Genomic DNA, 17,425 nt, shown 5'->3' on the forward strand with positions numbered 1-17,425 from the left:
TTTTTACTCCTTGATTTGCCCAGCCCACAGGCTCCCTAACAACCAGGATGTCTTCCCCCAAAGTAGTAATTTTAAACTCCTAGTCCCAAACGACCACTACCATCTTTACCATCACCACCATCAGCACCACCATCACCACCCCCTGGTGGTAGAAACCATCACAGTATACCCCTCTCCCATTTAAGTCAGGCTATGCAGCTTGATGAGCAAACCGGGTGGGCCTGCCATGCCCCCCCAGTTATCCAAGTGAAACCAGTTGCTCTCAGACCCCTAACTGACCGATAAGCCAAACATCCTTCCACACTCCACAGTCCTTCCTTCTGGCCTTATCCTGTCTTTCTGTCTTTTCCCCCTCGTTCTCCCTCCCTCCGCCTGGATTCCTGATCCATTCATTTCCATTCATTACAGAGACTCATTCATGCATGGGAGAGAAACACCTCCCAGCAGCAGAGAGTCTGGAGACAGACAGAGGGGGAGGGGCATGAAGGGGGAGAGAGCCAGAGGGAGAGGGAATGAAGAGAGAGTTGGGGGAGGAGTGGAAGTTAAGGGGCGCTGCTGGCCTGGGGAAGGGGTTAAAAACTACAAATAACAGATAGGATTCATCCCCGTGTTTCAAACCTTGGAGCCTGCAGTTTGACGGGGCATCTCAGCCCCTTTGTCCAGGGCTGTTCCGAGGCAGGCTTTCCTTCTCTCTGCAGGGGAGAGGCTCCCTCACACAAGAGGAGGATTACACTGGCTCTGAGCTCAAGAGGCTGGAGTGAGGGACGGGGGGCGGGGCTGGGCCATCTGCACAGATAGGGGCTCAGCACATGCTCTGAGCAGGAAAGGGTTAAAATTCTCCAGGCTGAAATTCCCTGGGCCTGGGATGTGCAGAGCTCCAGTTCTGAGGAAGGAGAAGAGCACTAAGAAGAAGCTTGGGGGGGGGGGGTGCTCTTCTGATTCTAAGCTGCAGAGGTTAGTTAGCATTAGGACTTAGAGGCAACCCCAGAATTAACATTCATGGAAACAGGCCTGGGGAAGATGAGCAGAAGTCAGCCAGCCTACCTTCCTGCTTACATACAGAATTGTCTCCAGTTGAGACTGGATGAATGTGGGCCTAACCTATTTTTTTGCCTGAGATAGAAAGAATATTTGAGATATAAAGAACTTCCATACAATAGGCATTGTGAAACTGAAATGGGTTACTGAGAAAGAAAAGGACTCAAGCGTTACTTTGCTTAAGGATCTTTAACAGAAGAGAACTGGGCCAGGAGTCAGCCCTGCTTATCAGCAAAGAGAAAAGGCTCTGGAGGTCCAAACCTTCTTTAATTTTTGACATTTAATGAATGTGAATGTGATAAGAATCCATAAAGGGGCAGGTACCTGTTACATGTGAAATCTGGGTTAAGGGAATTTTATTAACAGGAGGTGTCCTCATCCAAGGGTCATTAAACAACCTCCACCACCACATTTAACATTTGTATTTCTGTAGCTCCAAATTAGGGCATCCACCATCATCTTCTGGATCCTCCAAACAAACCCCTTTCCTGGGACCAAGAGCCCAGCTAGGCTCCATGCGTAGTGTCACAAAAGGTGATTTAAAGAGTAGGACTGAGGAGTGCAAGGCTATTGTGGGCCCAGTCTGACTATTAATAGCCCTGCAACCTTCAGTAAATCACTTAACCTCCCAGTTTACTCATCTGTAAAATAAGAAAGTTGGACTAATTTATATTAATGGTCCCATCCAGCTCAAAAATTTGTGGTTCTGAGTCACAGGACTCTTCTGGACCCCAGAGAGATTTTAAAAACAAATGGTCATCCCTTCAGTACCATGGAGAGTGCAGTGGGCTACCAGAGGAGCCACTTTGGCCACCTCGGCTCCTTACCATAGGAAGAGCTAGGAAGTGCTAGAGGGGCCACATTTGCCATTTTAGCACCACAGATAAAGCACTGAAAAAAGCTAGAGGATTTTTAAAAATTCCTATCTGGGAACTATGGAGGGGGATGGGGGACAGTGGTACCAGAGGAATTATTTTGGCCTTTTAGATGTCACTGAAAATAGATAAGTGTAATAGAAAATAGATGTAACTAGAAGAATTTTAATTAGCTATAAGGAGTGTCCTGACAGTTACAGTTTGTACATCCTGGAATGAGTTACTGAGGCATCGTATTTGGGTCCATCACATTCTGTTGCTCTCCTGGGGATTCCCGGAACATCCTGGTGTACAGCCAATCTGGTATATTCAGAGGAAGCAGATGGTGGGGGAGGAGGGGGGGAGGCTGGGAATACTGCATGGTCATAGCTGACTAACCTATGGGCACATATTCTGATTCTGAGAAGATTCTAGGGCCCCTAAAACTGCCTGTAGCACAGCAAGCAAAATACCTCATGGGAGGCTGACCTCATATATGAAGCAAGTAGAGTGCGAACAGGACAAAGCTTCCTCCACCAAAACAAAACAAAAACAGAAGACCTACTTTACACATAGCATTTTCCAGGATGGAAAAAAGTGATATACAAGAAGGCCTAAATTGAAGCTGAATTCCCAAACAGGGTTAAGTTTCCCTAGAGGGTAGCCTCAAATCAACAAAACCCACCTGGACACCTTCCTAGGCCCAGTCAAGACCTCCTGAGTCATCTCCATACCAAAGGAGGCCCCAGGCACCTGATCCCACTAGTGTTTTGTTTTGTTTTGTTTTGTTTTGTTTTCAACAGAAAAGAGCACTAACAGGGTCCAAGAGCTATGAACCAGCTTGGAACCCACAGCATGCATGTATTGCCTGTGGGCAATAATCACAGAGTTTTCTATAGTTAGGCCCTAAACACCATCCACGAGATTTGGCCAGACAGGAGTACTGACCTACTTTCCACCCTCACTGGGAATCAGGGGTTATCTGGCCCTTGTTTGGGTTCTATAGGGATACAGAGCCAGGGATAGGGATCGGAAATCGTTCCAAAGCAACAGGCCAATTATTTTTGTGTGCTAGGAAAGCTGGTGGGGAAGGGCGTGTGGACCATCAACCTTACTGCTTTAGGGAGGGCTGGAAGGGTTGGTGAGAAGACTTAGAAACAAGGACAGGTACACAGAAGCATTTGCTGCCTGAAGGACCTCAAACCCATGGTTCAAAAGTTTTTAGGGTCAAAGTGTAAGAGGCAAGGATTCAGGACTTCTGAGGTATAGTTGTGATGAAGCCTCTGTCACTGGTCTTTTCTATTATTTGATGCTCTTCCCCCTGTAGAGAATCCCACACCTCTGGAGTCTGCTACCAATTATGATTAACGCTGCACAAGATGAGGTAAGAAAGAAAAGGGGCTTCTTAGGTGGTCTAGAATCAAGACCACTTTTATCGCAAGTACATGCTAGTAGCTCACTTTCATGGTCTCCTATCCATGGCCCTTTGAACCTCACTGCTCAGGGAGTTCCTCTAAACTGACCCCACATCACAGCACGCCCATCTTTTACATTGAGTTCTTGGTAAAGCCTCCTTCCTTCATCCTCACTGTCCTGATTTGGGGGCATGGCACCTCAATCATTGACTCCAAATGTGCAGCAGAAGACAAGAGGAAGGTACACCTGCTGACCTACTGCCACCCCGCCATGGTGAATCTTATTTCCCAGGCATGTCCCAACTTGACCCCTCTTCTGAAAGTTCTAGAGGACCTTGATTTGGGGGAGGGGGCATGGCGCCAGCCCTAAGTCCCCTTAACTGGAGCTGACCCTAGAAAGGTCAGAGTCTTAGCACCCATATGAGTCTCAGTCCTCAGATTAGGGGGTGGGGGTAGGCGGGAGAGCCTCTGGGAAAATCTCCCTCCCAGAAGTAGGTTGGCAAGTAGGGCAGGACCTGTGATCCTGCAGAAGAGATTCTTCCAGCAGCACCCCAGTCCCCTCCCGGGGAAGATAAGCTAGAAGGATGATGGGGGGCAGGGTTGGGAGATTGGGAGGCCAAGGCTCAGCTACCCCGGCCGGGAGAACAAAAGCTGAGTTGCAGCCGCCTCCGCCGCTGCTGCCGCCGGCCGAGCTCTTTGTGACACTTTGTTTGGGACGCAGAGAGGGAAGCACCCCCCATCCTCTCCCCTCCCCCATCCCGCTCCGGGAGAGTTTGGGTCCCTTCCCCCTCTCCCATCAGCCCTACCTGAGCCGGGGGGCGCTCATCCACTCAGGATCCCGGCTCGGCCGCCTTGCACCCCCAGGCCCCTCGCGCCCTGCCTTCGGGCCCCTACAAAGACGTCCGCACCACCCCCCCCCCCGTTGGCCTTTCCCCTTTGGTGTACGCTTTCCCGGCTCCCCCACCTGGCCCCCCCCTCCCTCGAGGCCCCCCAGCTATCCCGGCTTCCGAGGCCGCCGCCCCCACCCCGCCCCCCCAGGAGCTCTGGGCGAAGTTTGCTTGGGGCCGAGCCGGCGCCCCTCCCCCGCCCCCGCCCCCTGCACCTGCTCCGAGCCGGGCGCGCGGAGCGGGCCCCCCCTCCGGGTGGGGGGGAGGGGGCCGGGGGCGGGGGCCGGGTGGCGGAGGGGGGGGGCCGGGAGTGGGGGGAGCGGCTACTCACGAGCCCCGGGCGGGCGGCGGCGGAGCGGGCGGCGGCGGCGGCGGCGGGCGGCGGGCCGGCGGCGCGGGCGTCAGCGTTACGTGGGGCCGGGGGAGATGCGCCGGGCCCCGGCCCCCCCGCCCCCGGCCCGGCCCCCGCCCCCTCCCCGGTCCCCCGCCCCCGGCCCTGGCCCGCATTGTGTGCGGCGGGAGGCGGCCCGGCCATTAGCATGCGGGGGGCGGCGCGGCGGGGCTGGGAGCCGCGCGGGAGCGGGAGCGGGGCTCTGGCTCCGGGGACAGGGAGCTGGGGACCCCGGGAGCCGCGAGAGGCGGCCGCCAGGGGCGGGGTACGGGCAGTTTGGAGACGGGGGGCGCTGTCGGAGGGAGGGAGGGAGGGAGCGGGGGTGGGACGCACAGACGATTCCAACAGGAGACTGGAAGAGATTTTGAAAGGTCATCTCGTCCTTCCCCCAGCCTCCAAGCCGGACTGCCCCTCCCACCCTAAACCCGGACATACCAGGGAAGGAGTTGGCTCTGCCGCTCTTTCTGCCCCAACATGCACAGACTCGGGAAGTTCTTCCTGGGGTTTTATCTCAAAGCCTCTCCCTTACAATTTCTGTCTCTCTTTTTGGGGAGGAGGAGGAGGGGCGATTATAGAGATAGTTAATGTCTGCCGTATAAGAAACATTATTAAAGTTACTCTTCGGTCCTTTCTGTTCTTGATAAACAAATCCCACTCCTTCCTCTAGAATTCTCTTTCCCATTCCTTAAGTCACTTTAATGGCTCTTCAATACAACAAATATTTACTGATTGCTTACCGAGTACCAGGCACTATGCTTAGCACTGTGGGGGATGAGCAGATGAGGGGCTTGTAGAACCTTCCTATGAGCAGTTTGTAATCTAGACAGGGGCTACAAATTTGTAAGTAGTATACTCAGGTTTAATCAATATTGACGGAATGCCTGTTCACATATTTAATAGTATCGAATCCTTACAATAACACTCTGAAATATAATCAGTCTGCATTTACAGGTAAGGAAAATGAAGCTAAAGAGTCTCTTTCCACTGTCCTACCAGCTCAGGGATCCTCAAAGCAAGCCTAACTTCACATTCTGTCAGGCCACTGCTTACCAAATAAAATTAATGCACATGGGGGCTGAGGCAGAAACAGACCCACAACTTTTCCGGATCCCCTTAAATGTGTTTCGCACTCCCCAGGAAAGAAGAGTGGACACAGTGATCAGATGAGTGTTGGCCCAGCAGTGAGTAGAACATAAGTGTCTTTCAAAGGACCACTAGACCCCTGCCTGTCAGTACTAACTCCCAGGAGTCTTCTGGCTCAGTCTTCTACCATCAGTAATAAATATGGTAAGAGTTACTAACAATTATTGAGCAAGTAGGTGTTAGGTACTGGGCTGAGCTAGTTCTTTGCATTTTCTCTTTTAATACTCAAGGTAACCCCTTGAGTATTGTATTGAGATCAGTATTATTAACTTCCCTTTATAGATAAGGAAACAGAGATTAAGTAACTTACCCAAGGTCATTCCAGTAGATCTGGGATTTGAACATAAGTCTGGTTTTCTCCAGATCTCAGGCTCTGCACCTTTCCTATTTTTAATTCATAAGGTATATATTCAAGCCCAGCTGATTCTGCTCCTTACAGTAGAAACAAATGTCCCCAGCTTAGCATTTAAATAAGCCTTTAGTATATGGGCCTCATGCACATCAGTGTGACCGTATCCCACCAGAGATGGCTACTAAGTGCCCACCATGAGCCAACAACCACTCACAGTCATATTATTAGCCCCCTTTATATCACTCAGTTTGGGCAAACTGAGGTTTAAATAGGTAGAATATTCAAGGTCACACAGCTGAGAAAGTGACAGAGCTGAGATCCTAGTCCAGGTCAGCCTGACTGCAAGGCAACCTGTATCTCTCAAAAATGTTCTTTGGTATGGTAATGTCCTTCCCAAGACTGGCCATTTGGGGACTATTTTCTGTACATATCTAGCAGCAAATTAACACTGTAACACTAAAAAAATCCCTGCTATAAGTAGGGATCCCCATCTACTTTAGTGTCCAATCCAGAGTAAATCCTTTAAGAAAGGAAGAAGAGAGGAGAAACCGTCCAGAAAGTGAGACAGGAAACCAGGGGAATTAAACCTTGCCTGGTCTTGAGACAACACTGCAAGTGGTAATGACAGGGGACCAATTCAGACAGTAATATGGGATATCCCTATATTACAGGTAATTTGAGGAGGAAGCAAAAAAAGGAGAAAATTAGATGGAAATGGGGGGAAACTGGGACCCAGAGTGGTAGTGTCCACTGGGATGAGGTGAGCAATCAGAAGAGGACCCTGGATGGGCAGAGAGGGCAGCAATGGGAAATGGGAACAGCAATGAACAAAAGGCAACAATGGGAAAGAGGGACAGAGTAAGGTAGGGTGGGGCGTCTTATAGAATGAACTGAGGCTGGTCTGCCCATAGCCACTCCCTGGATCCTTAGGCACTCTGGGACCTTTGCCCCACCACTCCCGGCCCCGACAGCCTGTCTCTGCCAAGACAAGTTTGTCGTCCTCGTCGTCGTCTGCTCTGAGCTACTGGACCCTGCCAGGAGCTCCAGGCCCGGCTGGGTCCCATCCTTTTGGAGTAGCACCTTCAGACTAGGTAGGTCTGAGGCCCTGAGCCTCAACTCCCCGGATTTTGGAAGCAGATAAAGGGACAGCTGAAAGAGATGTTGCTCCATATCCTATCTCCTGATAGGTGCCATAATGCCTTTCTCCCAGCCTAGAAAGCACCGAACTCCAGTGGTCAGCAGAGCCATGGAGGAGAGAGCTGCTCAGCGGGAGCAGGAAAGACCCAGTCTTCGTCTGGAAAAGCTACAGCACTGGGCAAAGCACAGGCAGAGCGGGCACCTCTTGGTGCTAGCGGTGAGGCCAGGCTGTCCCACCCAGAGCTTCAGCATGTCCAGTTGTAACCCAGTTCAGTTCTATTGAATTAGGGAGCACCCACCCCGTGTCTGAAACTGCTAGCCTCTGAGTGGGAGGAGGGTGGAAAAAACATAGCATAATGAAGCAAGACCCTTAATCCCCAATTAGCTTCCATTATGTGGGGAAAACACATATGTAAGTAACCAGACTTGGACAGATTTGAGGCAGAAAAAGTTAATACCCCATTCCTTCACTTGACCTTGGTTGACTACTTCCCACCAACGGGCATTCCTCCCAATTGCTGATCTCTAGATCCCCTTCAACTACCCTGTGTCTGGCCTCCAGGTGAGTCAGCTATGGCTGGCAGTGGCTGTGGTGCCCTTTGCTATCTCTGTTGCCTGCCTGAACTCTGCCTGTCACATGGCCACAGCACTGCCACTTGGGCCTGGAGCATTGGTAAGACACACCACAAGGAAGGGTGGAAGGAAGGTCCTGGAGGCCCTCCTTAATGGGCCAGAGCGCAACACTTGCCTTTCTCACCATTCAGGGTCTCCTCACTGCGATTGTCACTCTTGAGCTGCGCAGAGCACCCCGCCTCTGGAAGGTGAGAGGGGAAGAGAATGCAGCACTGTTCTCCCACACACACCCCAACACACACACACACACACACACACACACACACACACACACACACGCCACTCAGCCCAGGAAGTGACTAAATGTTAACCAATCCTGTCAGCTCCCTGCCCCTGACTGGCCTAAAAAAACTGAGGAGGGAAAGCAAGAAATTAGAGGGCTCATGGTCCTGTTTGGAGGTGGAGGAATAGGAGCTGAGTTTTGTTTGGGGGCTTTGCTGCAGGTGGGGCTTGGAGCGGCAATCAGTCCCCTAGGCTGGGCAGGGTTGAGCTGGTTCATTGGCAGGTGCGGGCCATGATGATACTCAACATCTTCAGTCTGATCTTGGGCTTCATCGTTGTGGTGGTCGACGTGATGAAGACAGTCTTGGGGGCTGCCTCAGCTGCCCCCTCCCAGGTATGGGTGAATAAAGGAGAAGGTAGGAGAATGAAGAGATGAAGAGGAAAAGGGGCAGGGGTAAACAGGTGCTGGGTTCCCTGTAGCATCCTCATCCCTGTCTACCTGCAGCAGGCTGGCTTGCTGGCGGTGGAGCTAGGCACTGAGGCCTTCACCCTAGGGGGAGTGCTGGTCTCGGCATACTCACTCTTCCTGCTGAGCCAGAGGAAGCCAGGATGCTGCAGGAACCGGAGTCTGCTCTACCAGGAGCTGCAGGAGGTATCCAGGGCAGGGAGGAAAGTATGGAGCAGTTCACTAGCAGCTGATTTTTGTACTGGCTATACTGGTCAGTGGCACTTAAGAGAAAACAGGGTTGGTGGGGGCTGAGCGGGAGAAGGGGTCATAGCCAGAAACTGATTGGTTTTCTGTTTTTAGATATTTATTCCCCAGTGTTGAGTAAGAGGTAACTGGGTATCTAAATGGCTGAGATTAGAAATGTGGGAGAGCATTAGGAAGCTGCCTAAATATTGGAAGAACTATGGGAACAAGAGTAAATGGAAGAAAAGGAGTAAGTTGTTTCTGTCTGGGATTCCTCCTTTCTCACCCTTACAGTTTGCTCCCCTCACAACTGTCTGGCTTTTAGGGTCTGTCTGAGTTGGAGGAAGTTGCTGCTTTGGAGAATGGTACCACCGTGGCCAGCACAGCAAATGCAACAAATGAGTAAGCTAACAAGGGCAGGCAAGCAACTCCTGCTCCACTAACCTGGCAAAGGGCGTTGTCCAGGCCCTCCTGCCCCCCACCACACAAAACTCGGAAGCTAGATGGAGTCCTCTGAGACCTACATGAAGTCCGGTGGAGTGCCTTCAGTTTTCATCCAGACTAGGCCCCTTGCTCTTCCCTTCCCCACAAGAGGAAGCTATACCTAAACCGGAGCCTTCCCTGAAAGGGAAAAGCTGCCCTCCTGCAGGACATCCTTAAACCAATTTTCAGCTGTACCCACTTCCTTCCATCTTTCCCCTCCATACCCATCGCCTCCCCATACAGCTTCACATCTGCCTCGTCTCACTACTTTCTCTTCTTTCCACCTGCACAATCCCATCCAACTCCAAGCCCGGGGTCCCGCACAAGCCCATTCTCAGAAATCAGTTCACGGGTGCTTTAGTTTTCTCCCTTCGAGCCGGTTCCTTTCTACTCTAGCGAAGACTACAAGTCCCGGGATACACCGCTGCCCCCGTGGCCTGATGGGAAATAAAGAGCCTTCCCTCTGGGATGGGGGCGCTGTACATCTGCTGAGTGACGCGAGGCGCTGGAAGTCGGGGCCTAGCCGAGAGTTTCCTCGGACGCGACCACTGGCCCCGCGTGCGGGGAGGCGCCAGGCGGGTTATCCTGCGCGGGGGCGCCGCCGCCCCACCCACGGCAGCTGATCGCTGACTGTGGGTCCACAGGCCTCCCTCTGGCAGCTTCGGGGACCGGCAGGGGCTGGGGCTGGCCCTCGGCAGAGCTGGGTTTCCCAAATGGTGTCGCTGCGCCCCCTCCCACAGAGCCCAAATCCAAAGTCCTGAGACTTGGAGCGCGCGCGAGAAAGGGGTTGGAGATGATGAGTCAGAAGCCCGGGGCCCTTGTCGTCCCCCTCCCTCGGGGCCCAGGTGCCGGACGAGGACAGGCTCGCAGGGCAGACGGGTGGATTGGGCAGGAAGAGGAAGGGACGCGGCGACCCGAGCTAACACTTTCCCGCCTCTTGCGAGCACGCCGGTGTTACGAGACCGCGTTGCCGCCACCCTTTCTCTCCCAAGGCGGGAGCGGGACTGCGCAGGCTCAGCCTCTCGGCTGCCCCGCGGACCTTTGATCCCGGCTGCGGTCTGGTCCTGAAGCTCTGGTTGGGCTCAACCCCCACTGTTTCTGACCTTTGCACGTGTGCAAAGATGACAAGCTCGAGTGGGCTTTAGAAAAGCCCAGGGAAACTGGGAGACCCAGTAGCACCAGCCGGGCAGCTTACTAGCCGCTAGAGAAACTAGAAATTGACCACAGCTGGAGTACTAAGAGAACTCACCCCAAATTCACACAGGGCCCAGGATGGGTGTGCGCCTCACACTCATTTTTGTTCCCACTTGAGAAGGCTTCTTTCCCTAGAGAATGCTGCTTTTCCGGACTTAGCCAAGCCCAGGCATCAGTGAGGAAAGAGCGCGGCCTGGCTGCCTTGCCCTGACATTGCAGTGGTGCCAGCGGCAGAGCTCCTGTTTGTGACACCTTGGGAGTGGTAATAGTCGCCCTATGACAAGGTTGTGTGAGTACTAGTGGGTGGAGACAGTTCTGGAATTAGGCTCTTGAATGGAGAAAACAAGATCTGGGCCTCCCCCTTCTCCTCCCAGTCTAACTGCCCGAATAATGCAGAGCTTATGTGTGCAAGACTCAGAAAATAATTTTCTTCAAAGTGGGAAGTTGGTGGCGGATGAGGAAACGGGGGTAAAAAAAAAAAAAAAAAAACAGTTCACTCCGTCTTCTAGATAGAATCAACAGCTTAGTGATATGATTAGAAATCTAGGAATTGTATTCTAGTTCTTGGAGAAGTTCAGTGACCCTACAAATGAACCTTACCAGTCGGGTTAGGTTAGGCTATGCTTTGGTAACAATGCCCTAATCTTTTTTTTTTTTTTTTTTCCCTATTAAGTAAGCTCTGTGACCCACATGGTGATTGAACCCACAACTCTCAAGATTGAGTCACATGCTGTACCTACTGAGCCATCCACGCCACTTAACAATGCCCAAATCTTAATGGCTTTACACCACAAAGACTGGTCTCACAGTACATGTCTAGAGTAGTCCGGCAGTGGACTGCGTTCATTATAAGTTATTCAGGAACCCAAGCTGGTGGAGCGCCACCATTTTGAGATCCTACCTAAGTCACCAAGAGGCTTAGAGTCCCCACCCCATGTGTGAAGTAAGCATGAATTGTTCATGAGCTCTTACATGCTTTTGCCTCAACAGGACACATAGCACTTTCATTGGCCAAAGCAAGTCATACAGCCACACCCAACTGCGAGACAGCTACAAGGGCATTCTTTTCAAATGCCTAGAGGAAGGGAAGCAGAAATACTAAAAGAAAAAATGTTAACCATTTGTGGTGATTCTTGAGAAGTTTGGCAGTTGAAACTCATCTTGTCCAGCAGTTATGCTCATATATACCTCTTTAGTTTTTCCTGAACCACTAAATGAAGTTGTTAATAGAAACTTTTCCGGGGGCACCTGGGTGTCTTAGTCAGCTGGGGATATGCTTTTGGCCCAAGTCATGATCCCAGGGTCCTAGGATTGACCCTTGCATCAGGCTCCCTGCTCAGTAGGGAGTCCGCTTCTCCATCTTTCTCTGCCCCTCCCCTGCTCATATGTTTGTGTGCGCGGTCTCTCTCTCTCTCTCAAATAAATAAATAAAATCTTTAAAAAAAAAAAAAAAGAAAGAAAGAAAGAAAAACTTTTCCCTAGAAAATAATAGGTCTAGGAGTTGGGAAATTTAGATTCTGGTTTTGTTTTGTAGGTTTAAGAAAGTCAGACTCTCTGAAGTACATTTTGCTTACATGGAGATTATAATCATAGTATTTATTCTCTCTACCTTACTGGAGTACCAAGGCTAAAATAAAATCACACATGGGAAAATACCTTGAAACTATAAGGCACTTCAGAGGTTGAAAATAAATTGCCTGCAGAGATGAGGAGTAGGGTAAATGAGTGAAACAGATTGGGTATGATGTAACAGATTGATGGGAACTGTGGGAAACTAGATCACGCACATTCGACTTCAAGACTTTACCCCCACTCAACATCCAATTATTGCCATGTGGAACTGTGGGCCTGGTATTGACATAGTTTCAATTTTCCTAGACAAGTCAGAAGTTCTGACTTTTTAAAATTTTATTTGTTTATATATATATTTTAAAGATTTTATTTATTTGTCAGAGAGAGAGAGGGAAAGAGAGTGAGCACAGGCAGACAGAATGGCAGGCAGAGGCAGAGGGAAAAGCAGGCTCCCCGCTGAGCAAGGAGCCTGATGCGGGACTCAATCCCAGGATGCTGAGATCATGACCTGAGCCGAAGGCAGCTGCCCAACCAACTGAGCCACCCAGACGTCCCTATTTGTTTATTTTTAAAAGATTTTATTCGTTCAAGAGAGAAAAGGAGCATGAGATCAGCAGGAAATAGGGAGAGGGAGAAGAGACATCCCCACTGAGCAGGGAGTCTCATGTGGCTCAGTCCCAGGATCCCAAGACCATAATCTGAGCTGAAGGCAGACACCTAACTGACTGAGCCACTCAGGGGCCTCAGAAATTCTGACATTTTAAATGAGAACTCTTCTGATTTTAAAATGTTGAGAACAAATTTTTCTTAAACTATCCAACTATCTGTTTCTTAAACAGATCCAGCCTGTTGTCCTTCAATTATAGTTTCTTCCTTATTCAAACATATGATGGGAATTCAGGTTTTGGGTATGCAAGACTTCTTGTAGGCCTTTGAGGCCTCTCTTGAAATTCAAGAGTTTTGGAGAGATTTAACATTACGTTCTTAACTTTTTTAATCTTTTTAATCAATATCATTCTATAGCATTGATTCTTAGAGAGGGGGCATTTTGCCCACTAGGGGTTATTTGGTGATGTCTTGAGATATTTTAGGTTGTAACAACTGGGTGTTGGGGTGGGGTGGGACTTTTAATGGAAGGACCATTAGATGATTAGATGACAAGTCACAAGATCAGAGATTAAGTTCCAGTGCCACTAGTGCCCCTTCCCTATGCATTATCCTCTCCTAGTTGCAAAGCAAAGGTTGTCTGAGACGTCCTGTGGTCTTCATTATCTGCCCCCATCCCTGCCTATCGCCAGCGTCCCTGGCCACTCTGTGAAAGCAGCGTGCTCTGCCCCCAACGCTTCCCAGCAGCCACCCTTATCTGTCCCTTCATCAGTTTGGCAGCCTCTGTGGAAGTCACTCATATTTTACTTGAATTACAGCCGATTGGAACTTCACAGAAAGAAGTGACTGTGATAAGTTTCCTGCTGACGTCAGTTTTTCAAGTCCTTGACCCATATCCCTTGCTTTCAGCACTGGGGAAATAACCGATTCATAGGTGGCTGGCTTCACGTGCAGCTGAAGTCTGTGGCGGCTGGGAAACTCTCCATGTTGACGAATTTTGCCCTCGTTTCTTTGAAATTCAGTCATTTATTCTGGCCTTGAATTATAGGCGACTGACCATCGCTCTCTAAGGAAAGATCTGCTTTTGCAATTGGCTCAGGGTTTCTGTCCTGGGCTGTGTCCTCTGCTGCCATCTCGTGGCCTCTCGGCTGCCAGGGTCGAGGTCTCACAAAGGGCCTTCCTGCAAAGTAATGGCGTGTGGCCGTGGTTCAGTGGGAGAACCTCTGCGCGCTGCGGCCGGCGCCCCAAATGCCTCCCCTGCGGTGGGTGCACCAGGACCGAGGCACACGCGGCGTGGCGCGGAAGCTGGCCGCGGTGGGCAGGCGGGAGGCGTCGGCCCTTCCGCGTCCCCCTCGTAGGCCTCAGTCTGTTGTGCAGGCCCGGGCTTGACTCACCGTTGGTAAACCCAACCACCCAGGAGTAATCGGAGCCTGCTTGGCCTGACAAATGCTCTGCAGGGCCCTGCCAGTGCCACCCAGGCCTGGAATGTTCTTCAGCTCAGCGAGAAGAGATTACCTTGGTGGAGTCCTGGATTCCTTTTTCTTGTGTAGGCCCATTTTGGGTTGCTTTGTGTTCACGGCCTTCATCTTGGCTGGCCCAGTCCACCGCTTCTTCAAGTTTGATATTTGGTTTTGGGTTTTTTTTTTTAAGATTTTATCCATTTATTTCAGAGAGAGAGAGAGAGCATGAATGGAGGGGTTCCTGCACAGAGGGAGAAGCAGACTTCCTCCTGAGCAGGAAGTCCCATCCGGGTCTGGATCCCAGGACCCCGGGATCATGACCTGAGCCCAAGTTATATGATTAACTGAATGAGCCACCCAGGCGCCCTCAAGTTCAATATTTGATTGATGGGTTGAGCAGAACAGTGGCAGTGTGCTCCCAGTGAGGCAGTGTATCCTATAAACACCGTAAGATCTGTGGACTGTACTGCTGGGAGGTGGGTCTCCAGGGTACCGGGAATCTGGGTTACTGGTGACTGAGCAGGGACTCCGCAAAAGGGGAAGGCAGAAAACATTTTAATTGGCGTTTACTTTTTTGTTTTTGTTTTTGTTTTCATTACAATACTGTATTAAAAACCTAGTTGCCAAAGCAAATTTATAGAACTGTCCCTAAATTGTTAGCCCCTCCCACATACTTTCCATACATTCACCTTTTTATGGACATTACCCCTTACCCCTAACCCCAGAAGAGGAGGAGGATGAGGAGGAGGGAAGAGGAAGAGGAGGAGAAACCACCTTCCTTGATGCTTATTTTAACTAGCTTTTCCCTGCATAAAAATTGGGTAGAGAGCCTGCTTCTCCTTCCTAAGATGCCTAAGCATCTGTCTTCAGCTGAAGTCATGATCCCAGGATCCTGGGATTGAGCCCCGCATCAGGCTCCCTGCTCAGCGAGGGGTCTATTTCTCCCTCTCCCTCTGCCTGCCCCACTCCTCCTGCACACATGCGCATGCTTTCCCTCTCTCTCAAATAAATAAATAAAATATATATTTTTTAAATTCGGGAGGGAGGGCCTCCTTGTGTAATTTCCTAGGGCCTAAGCTGGGAATAACTTGCTACTAAACCTGTGTGTATTACTTCTCTTTAAAATTCAGATGTTGGGGTACCTGGGTGGTTCAGTCCTTAAGCATCTGTCTTCAGCTCAGGTCATGATCCCAGGGTTCTGAGATGGAGCCCTGTATCCAACTCCCTGCTCAGCAGGAAGTCTGCCGCTCCCTCTCTCACTACCCCTGCTTGTGTTCCCTCTTTTGCTGTGTCTCTTTCTTTCAAATAAGTAAATAAAATCTCTTTTTTAAATAAATAAATAAAATTCAGATGCTATTTACTTAATGAGAGTTGTCTTCTGTTTCTTCTGTTTTTCCTTCTTTGTATATATTTTTCTGCCTTATTTCATTTGTATACATATTTTTTTAAGATTTGAAAACGGGGAGCACCTGGATGGCTCAGTGGGTTAAAGCCTCTGCCTTTGGCTCAGGTCATGATCCCAGGGTTCTGGGATCGAGCCCCGCATCAGGCTCTCTGCTCAGCAGGGAGCCTGCTTCCACCTCTCTCTCTGTCTGCCTCTCTGCCCACTTGTGATCTTTGCCAGTCAAATAAATAAATTTAAAAAAATCTTTTTTAAAAAATGTAAAACGGGGTGCATCAGGCAGAAGGAGAGGGAAAAGAAGGTATGTGGGACTCCATCCCAGGACACTGAGATCATGACCTGAGCCCAAAGCAGATACTTAACCAACTGAGCCACCCAAGGGCCCACCATTTGTATTTTATATTGCATCTTATTATTGAGTCTACTTATCATCTGAATCTTTGGTTTATTTTTTTCAGAAACTTTTTCTTATAAGGATTTATTTATTTATTTGACAGAGAGATAGAGAGAGATCACAAGTGGGCAGAGCGGCAGGCAGAGCGGGAAGGAGAAGCAGGCTCTCTACTGATCAGGGAGCCGGAGGCGGGGCTTGATCCCAGGACCCCTAGGATCATGACCTGAGCTTTATGAAGGCAGCCACCTAACCAACTGAGCCACCCAGGCGCCCATATTTTTTTTCAGAAACTTTTCCTATGTTCTGCCCAAAGTTAATGAGTTGTCTTTGTTGACAACTTGGCTGTTCTTCCTTGCCTTTATAAAGTTTTCTTTCTTTTTTTTTTTAAATAAAGTTTTCTTGTTTGAAGTTTTCCTCTAAGTCCCCAAGATATAATTTAGTTTGTTTTGCTTCTTTATAATTATTTGTTTCCTTTATGTATAAAGAAAATGCTATACACCCACATTTACAGTTTAGATAAAACTGGAGGACTTGAAGTCATGGCCTAGGAGAAACAGAATTGATGTCTTTATAGATCTCAAAAGTTAATTATGATGAAGAGAAACTGTTCTTTGTGAACCTAAGAAGCAAAGCTGGGTCCAGTGGTTACTTTTTACAGAGTCCAATTTTAGATCAAAAAAAGAGAAAAAACTGAACACTTTTTAAAAAATGAGCTGCTTTGGGATGACTGGGTGGCTCGGTTGGTTGGGCATCTATTTGGCTCAGGTCATGATCCCAGGGTACTGGGATCAAGTCCCTCATCAGGCTCCTTGCTCAGCTGGGAGCCTGCTTCTCCCTCTGCCTACCCATGCTGTCTTCTCCCCGCCTCCCGCCCCCAGACAAATAAATAAATAAAAATCTTTTTTTTTTTTTTTTAAATGAGCTCCTTTGAACTTGGCTCTCAACCTCTGGATGCATTAGAAGTGTTCTGGGGGTATAGGTCAGTGGTAGAGCATTTGACTGCATTAGAAGTGTTCTATGTACCTCTGCACTGATAGATTATTGAAGTAACTATTCAAATATCAGCTGAATAATCAGATTAGAAGACTTTTAATTTCTTTTCCAACAGTAGGATTTGGCTTTTCAGCAGGAATGATGTTTTTTAATTGACCCATCCATATTCTCTCATCAGAATGACTGGTCCTAGGCACAGTTGTCAAGTAAGGTGTCAAGTATTCCTCTAGTACCTAGAACAGAGTTTATCAACCGTGGTGCTACTGACTTTTGGGCCAGATAACTCTTTGTTGTGAAAGACTGTCTTGGGAAATGTGGAATGCTTTACAGCAGCCCTGACCTCTAACCACTAGATACCAATAGCACCCCTCCCCCGAGTCGTGACTATCAAAAATGTTTCAGATATTGCAAAATGTCCCCTGGGAAGCAAGATAGCCTCCTCCTTGAAAACCAATCCCTCAGAGGGTAATAAAGATTTCATGAACTTAATATCTAACTTCTCCAAGATTCTTATATTGAAGGAGACCTATAAAGACCTACATGAACCATAGCGCACAT

General features: G+C 49.4%; 2 protein-coding genes across 7 annotated transcripts in view; one reads left to right on the forward strand and one right to left on the reverse strand.

Moving 5' to 3' along the window:
• ZNF219 (zinc finger protein 219) overlaps positions 1 to 10,685 on the reverse strand; it is a 14,345-nt gene extending 3,660 nt beyond the window's left edge. The window contains exons 1-3 of one of the 5 annotated variants that reach the window (XM_082736292.1): positions 9,208 to 9,641; positions 8,654 to 8,715; positions 7,966 to 8,031 (exon numbers count right to left, since the gene is read on the reverse strand). The gene's annotated coding sequence lies outside the window, so the exon portion shown is untranslated. Of the gene's footprint in view, positions 1 to 4,525; positions 4,625 to 5,020; positions 5,129 to 7,965; positions 8,032 to 8,653; positions 8,716 to 9,207; positions 9,642 to 10,495 lie in introns of those variants that run through there. The other 4 variants (XM_082736293.1, XM_082736296.1, XM_082736294.1 and 1 more) reach the window with 4 other exon arrangements.
• TMEM253 (transmembrane protein 253) lies at positions 6,718 to 9,214 on the forward strand. Of its 2 annotated transcripts, XM_082736298.1 has the most exons (6): positions 6,718 to 7,434; positions 7,780 to 7,890; positions 7,982 to 8,038; positions 8,356 to 8,466; positions 8,578 to 8,724; positions 9,089 to 9,214. In XM_082736298.1, exons 1-6 carry the CDS (start codon positions 7,276 to 7,278, stop codon positions 9,167 to 9,169), a joined length of 666 nt encoding a protein of 221 aa, XP_082592424.1. In that variant the 5' UTR covers positions 6,718 to 7,275; the 3' UTR covers positions 9,170 to 9,214. The 2 variants fall into 2 exon arrangements, with proteins under 2 accessions (XP_082592424.1, XP_082592423.1); XM_082736297.1 differs by lacking the exon at positions 9,089 to 9,214 and having other exon boundaries at positions 8,578 to 9,069.
• Positions 10,686 to 17,425: the final 6,740 nt, after the last annotated feature.

Source organism: Mustela nivalis, assembly GCF_964662115.1.
Source record: "Mustela nivalis genome assembly, chromosome: 6".
NCBI lineage: Eukaryota > Metazoa > Chordata > Mammalia > Carnivora > Mustelidae > Mustela > Mustela nivalis.

Bases quoted from the DNA above. Each gene is read 5' to 3' on its own strand.
- TMEM253 (XM_082736297.1), top strand. From the start codon at position 7,276: ATGCCTTTCTCCCAGCCTAGAAAGCACCGAACTCCAGTGGTCAGCAGA. The intron at 8,039-8,355 runs GTGAGAGGGGAA...GTTCATTGGCAG, and splicing joins GAGCACCCCGCCTCTGGAAG to GTGCGGGCCATGATGATACT. The intron at 8,467-8,577 runs GTATGGGTGAAT...GTCTACCTGCAG, and splicing joins CCTCAGCTGCCCCCTCCCAG to CAGGCTGGCTTGCTGGCGGT.